Raw genomic sequence first — 6,848 nt, forward strand, 5'->3', positions numbered from 1 at the left:
TTGTAATAAAAATAAAGTCTTGGTTGCTGCAATCCTGCAGTTGGAATTCCAAAACTTATTCCTACTTCGATTTTCCAGCTGCTGTTGAGGTATACCGGCACGTGGTTTAGCTTGTTCTTTCCTAAGGAAAAAAAAAAAAAAGCACAAGGATTTTGCCAGTTGGAGAATAAAACAATACTGAGAGATCATATTTACTGTTCCTCACAGCAAGACTTTTACCTGACTTTTCTCACCTAGCAGTCTCACGTAACCCAAAGTCATCCTTCTTGCCTTCCCCACATCATGTGAAACACAGCAGAATCTGACTTTGCTATCAGTCTCCATATCCCAGTTCAAAAGGACCTGAACAGCATTCTCTGAATTCCAGGTAAATTTTAATATTCTTGTGTGTGCATATACATATACAAATCCAAGAGTTTACCATCTTTTTATATTTAGAAATAGTTATTGATAGTCAAACCTCACATTTACATTTAACATTTCCCCAAAGTCATGTGCACAGAATTTTCACTGCAGGCTGTAGGTCTGCTGCGTGTCTTTCACTGAAAGGGTTATAAAGAGGGACCGTGGATCCTTTCTGTTCTTGCGGACTGTTATCTTTCCTCTCAGGGCCTCTCCTGCAAAAGTAAAAATGAAATTACTATGCTTATTTTACTGAATCATGCACAGTAACAGCAAAGCTGCATTACATACCCTTTGCTTGCATGAGAAGGTGTTCCAAATTAAACAAACAAGCCTTTCTATTTCCAAAGCTTTAAGCAAGGTCTTCACAACAAATATTAGCCAAACGAACTGCAGTTAAACCTGGTGAGGTGCTGAATTATGTCTGATGCTTTACTCCTCACAAGACCCACCCATAGAGCTGATAGGCCAATTATTTCATTTGTGGCTGGGGAAAACCACTGTATTCCTCGGATACATTAACCCGCCTTTGTGTCTGGTCGAGTTGGAGCTGCACATCACCACCCAGCACTTCCAGGCACATCCAAGTCTCAGCTGGACAGGTACTGAGTGCCATTGGACCAGTCCATTTCATCATCACGCAAACATATCAGCAGATAAGATGGGAAAAGCTATGTAACCTTCCGAAACTTTATCCAGCACGACGTGAAGGGACAAGGAACTCATTTCTCCATAGGCACAGCTGTTAACTTCCCCCCCCATCTAAGATCCTTATAATAAGATCACAGAAAACAAGATTTACAGATATTAGGAGCTCCATATTCACACTGTATAAATTTAAGACAAAATTTAAATATTTCCATCCATCACACAAGAGTCACATAAACTGAAATCCACAGCCAACTCCAACTAGTCGTGGGGCTGACTATTTGCACCAGCCCTGTCCACTGTAATTCCTTTTCTATCTCACTGTATCTAAAGTATTTCCCAGCTGTTCATTACTTACTGTGATAATTTTCAATATTCTTATTGTGAAAATGAAAACAAATAGCAACTCAAAAACTAAGCTGGTTTCAAATTCAGTAAGAATTTAAGAATTCTCCATTGGCACAATTGCCAGTTGCATCCACAAACACTAAACTGACACAAGATCCACATTACAAATAATAAACACGGGACATTTTGTCAAAAGCTGTAGTATAAATATCAAAGAAAGTTTTTCAACAAGAACAACTGTGCACAAAATACCAAAAAAGTATACTTGCTCTTTGATGATTTTGTATTTTTTTTTTCATAATTTAACAGTGAGTTGGATATTCCACTTCTATTCCTGTGCGGCTTTATTATCACATCACAAATGACTGACATAATACAATGTGATTTCCAAAGAATCGTGGAAATGGTTTTGCAGATTATTTCAACAGAGACAGATTTGCCACGTAGAAGAAAAAGGTGAAGAAGAAAGGGCATTATAGCTTCTCACCAGCCCTTAAATTTAACATAGTTCGAATATACAGATTTTCAGAACGGCCACAAAACTAATTACTTGACATATTTTAATATCCTATAAGTATTTTAAAAAAATTCAACACAACTAAAGAGCCTCTGAGAGCTAAAACTCCACTATTTAAATTAAACCATACTTTTACAATTTCAATCATTAACACAAAGCAATACAATAAACGGAGAAAAAAAATCTAGATATAATTTCATAAATTACAGCAAATTTCATAGAACAGAACCCTCACATTCTCTTTGTAAAGGCAGCAAATGAAACGCAGCATTCCATTTTTCTCAGCTATTGCTTATGCAGTAACCACATGAAATGTGCCTTTCTGAACAGCCTTTTCTAAGGGCCAAAGCAAACAACAGCAGTGAAAGCAAGTAACAGAAAGGCAGTTCTGAACAATTAATCAATGTCACATAGATAAAAATGATTGACGTTTTTTCACCGTTCTGCTGTGCTACGAGCTGCCCGGAGGAAGCTGTCTCTGGGACTCAGCTGCATCACCTTGCTTTTATCACGCTCAACTGAATGCAAGTAAAGCACACCCAGTGCCACTGCAGTTTGATTAGGACAGAACTGAATCCATTACAATCCCCTTCCTGCATTATTATCCCTTGGGGAGTCCCGAAATTTGTTCCCAAAAAGAAAAAAAACACCCCAAACCATAAACAAACCAACAAAAGGATCCAGCTGAAGTGCTGCGCAAGTTTGTGAGCACAGGAAAAAACTGTGTTTCTAGGTCTGTACTGACCCACCGCCAGATAACATACGCTGGATGCCATGCTCTGCAGGGCACCCAAACACGTGCTCTGAGCACGCTGACTTTTACCAGCAACTGCATCTTCCACTTACATTTGTGCAATACAAGCACACACCGGGGGAAGCCTGCAGGCTGTGAGCGAAGATACCTCCGAGTGCAAGAGCCCTATCAGATCACTAAGAGTGCTTAGGACCAACAAATTGTATTTTTTCAGTCTAGAACTTGACTCATTCAAAAGGATTTGAGCAAACCCAAAGATTCCATGCAGTCTCTCTTGCGTAGATATCCATAACATCTACTTTGAGCTCAAAATGATCCTTGGCAATGAACCTGTAACAGGAATAACTACCCTGCCTTTCAGTACAACTTGGTGTCCCCTCCTTATTTGATTATAAAAAAACTGAGTTACTGAAGGTAGCAAGCAAACAGGATCTTTCAGATTTCCCTCTTTTCTTCCTATGGAAGGGTTTTGTGAAGCCAGTAGTGAGACAACTAAGAACATGGCACTCAAAGCATTTGTTATTCTGATTCCACCAAAATTTAAGAACCTTATAAAAGATCTTGCTGGAATTGTTTCTAAGATAACTGCAGTGGATTGGGGCTAAAAACACCCTAGCAAACTGCTTGTGAGAAATACCAACACCGTTAAGAACCACAAGCTTGCAAGTAGTAGTCATATGGGCTTTCACAATCACACAACTCTAAGCTTTGACACAGCTCTTCACAGTAAGGTTGTCCTCACTCGAGGCTGACAATTTAAATATTACTGAGTTTTCCACTCTAGTTTAGACTAACTGAACCCACTATCTTATGCAACACTCTGGAAGAGTTGGCTATTAAATAGTTTCCATATTACCATCTATCTTCTGAAAAGGAAAAAGAACAACGAAAGGCAGAAATCATTTGTGGTAGGACCAAGAACATTTCCCCTAAACTCAGTAACTTATACTTAGTCCTCCCATCCATCTTCCTGAAATGCAGGCACCTGTCCCTGTACACATCTTCCCACTTGGCCACGTCTCTCATCAAATCCCCAACCCAATGAGACCCAACGAGCAGTCTTCTGTGCCGAGCGGTAATCGCTGTCTTTCGGTATCATCCATCTGATCTGTCACACCCTTCTTCCACCACTGTTATAAATGAAGGAGCTGTCTGCCAACTCTTGTCTGTTCCATCATGGTTTGCCCTCTTCTGAAACAATGCTGAGGTTCCGTCTTTTCCTTTCATGCTCCCAGTATATCCTCTGAAGAGTTCTTGTACCAAACTGGCACGTTCCAACTTCCCAAGACAAACTATGAACTAGGTTGCTGAAAAGAATTCTACACAACCAGTCAAGTAAGGTCAGACAGCCTTGTGTGGCTGCCTAAGATAACGTGCACACACGACAAGTTACCAAGATTGCTCAGGTACCAGAAATAGTTGCCACAAAGAATGGTGAAGGCCAGACAAAGAATCCTCCAAAATATACAGTTGCAGTAGCCAAACTCACTCACCTGGAACTAGTCTTATAATTCGCTACTCTTTGTGAGTAGAGATTCTAAACTGTATAGCACCATCCCAAGTTTTCCCTCTCAGCAGCTGTGACGAAATTCTGAGAAAACGAGATGGTCGTTGCTGTATGAGCCCTTGCAGTTGCAGAACTTGCAAATTCCACTCAATTTTCCCTGCCTAGATACAGAACTTGTATTATCTTTTAACAAGATAAAAAAGCCATGGGAAAAGATTCTCTCAATTAAGTGCCTGAAACACACAATGTTTTCAGAAAGTCAGCAGGGTGATTTTAATCTGGAGATTTCAAAAGATACAGCATAAAACATGCAAGATTTAGTGTGACCTCAAAATTCAAGTTTTGACAATTACTAGATTCTAAAAGCGAGAATAATTTTTGGAGGTCTCACTTGTAAATAAACAAGTGACAGCATTCTATAGACACCATGTTGCAGCTGGAGACAGGCAAAGCAGGCACTAAAATCTCCATTAGGAATAAAATTATCCAATTGGGATGAGCAATACTGAAGTATTTCAGTATAAGATCAAAACATTTAGACGGATTAATTGTGCCAGTGTTGTTTTCCCGCTTTTAACAAAGCTCTCTAGGTTGACAAATTAACATTTTTCAGTCTGTAAATTTACAAACAGCTACCCAACTTTGGAGACAGGGGAGTTAAAGATAATCAATGATTGTACAGGGGCTGAGTCATGTGTGTTCTACTTAATTTTTGCTGTGTTATCCTTTTAGCACCACAGAAAAACAAAGCAGGGTTTTATTTCCACTGCAAGTCAACACCAAGAACACAAAATCCCGACAATATGCTGCTTTACTGCTAAGATAATTTCCTTGCATGCAGATCCAGTTTCTCACTTAATGCACTGTTATCGAAAAGATTGCCATCCCTTTAAAATAATTTCCGTAAACATTTTGTTTATTTAGTAAATACTTGAGACAATCAAGCAAGAAGGATATTCTGTACATAATTTTTTGTTTGTGAAGTCTAGCAGCAATATTTCAGTAAACAACGAAAGACTTACATTTGAACTATTAATAAGAAAGAGATCCTGCTATGGCATCTCAATTTGAATTTTCAAAACAAAAACATTTCCAAGCTATTAAAAGGGCTGCTAAATGAAGCCGTTACTCTGTAGCGAGTCTACAACCCAATACTCTTTTCTGAGAAAACTCTGTTTTTCTGGCAATAAAATACCATTTGGCTTCTTTTTCCAGTTTAATTTTACTACTTGCTAAGCAGTTAAAGCACATCCACCACAGTGATAGAATTTTGTTTCACTGTACATCAGCTTCAAGTCTCTCATCACAATCCACGAGGAGGGAAAATTAGCTTCTCAGAAAACACGAATACTAAGAAACTACTCCCCACTCACACACTAAATCTAAACTAAATCAACAGAAATTATCCCTTAAAACTATATACAAAGCTGTCTACCACAGTGAGGCATCCAACTGAAATTTAGTGGCAGATCATAAGCATTTATTACATGTAAGTTTTAGTGCCTCACTCTCCAGATCTTTGGACGTGGGTGACCCTTCTCCCCGTTCATCCCAGAGAATCTGCACACCCGGCATGCCCAGCACAGGCTGCAGCAACAACGGCAAAGGACAGAGGATTAGTTGCAAGCCCCATCCTTTAGCTTGCAATGGCTCGATTCTGTTATCCTTAGAACAGAGATCAAAACATTCAGTCTTTTTTATGGCTGAGAAAATAGATCTATTTTTACAACAAATCACTTGGCATCAAACAGCTGAGAAAATTAGCTAGTTCACACTGCAGAACAAAACAGTTTTGCCACGGCATAAAGAGGCCTTTTCTTGTTAAAACCCCAACAGGCTCAGTTATCGGTTAAGCTCAACCTCTTTTACAGAGCAAATCCAAATACAATCAGTGCTGCAGAACCACTTCAGGCATATTCCCCAAAGCTATAAAACATCCGATAGATTTTAAGTCAGCTTTACTATCCTACTCAGAAATCTGAGGAAACCATTTTTCTTTACTCAAGAAAAAAACCCCACCACCTCATCTGAAATACACATTCAAATAAGAAAACTTTTAAATACATTTTATACAACCAAATTCCTCTTCCATAACCTATTAAAATAATGAAAGCAAATGCCACCATGGCAGATTATTGCAAGACTTAAAACATATTATTTCTACATATTTTCCAATATTTACTAAGGAAAAAGTTTATCCTGACTCAAACAAGGTTGCAGACATCATCTAGATGGGCAAGGTGGGTGTTGGTCGCTTTTCACAGGTAACAAGTGATAGGACAAGAGAAAATGGCCTCAATTTGTGTCAAGGGAGGTTAAGATTGGATATTAGGAAAAAATTCTTCACCAGAAGGATTGTCAAGCACTGGAAAACGCTGCCCAGGGAAGTGGTGGAGTCATCATCCCTGGAGGGATTGAAAAGATGTGTAGATGTTGTGCTTAGGGACATGGTTCAGTGGTGGCCTTGGCACTGCTGGGTTAATGGTCAGACTTGGTGACCTCAAAGGTCTTTCCCAACCTAAATGATCCTGCTATTCAACGACGCCTGCTATTTCTGATACAGGCCAGGACACCTTCTTGGCTACCCGGGCACACTGCTGCCTCACGCCCAGCCAGCTGTCAACCAACCCCCATCCCCAGGTCCTTTTCCACCGGACAGCTCTCCAGCCCCC

At 39.6% G+C, this 6,848-nt stretch overlaps 1 protein-coding gene across 1 annotated transcript in view; it reads right to left on the minus strand.

Annotated features, from left to right (window-relative positions):
- Positions 1-507: 507 nt before the first annotated feature.
- PRMT3 (protein arginine methyltransferase 3) overlaps positions 508-6,848 on the minus strand; it is a gene marked incomplete at its 5' end in the record, with an annotated part of 45,707 nt that continues 39,366 nt past the window's right edge. Inside the window, one exon of the mRNA XM_009867396.1 lies at positions 508-617. Coding sequence (XP_009865698.1) covers positions 508-617 — 110 coding nt within the window. The remainder of the gene's footprint in view (positions 618-6,848) is intronic.

This window comes from Apaloderma vittatum, unplaced genomic scaffold, assembly GCF_000703405.1.
Source record: "Apaloderma vittatum isolate BGI_N311 unplaced genomic scaffold, ASM70340v1 scaffold5644, whole genome shotgun sequence".
Classification (NCBI taxonomy): Eukaryota; Metazoa; Chordata; class Aves; order Trogoniformes; family Trogonidae; genus Apaloderma; species Apaloderma vittatum.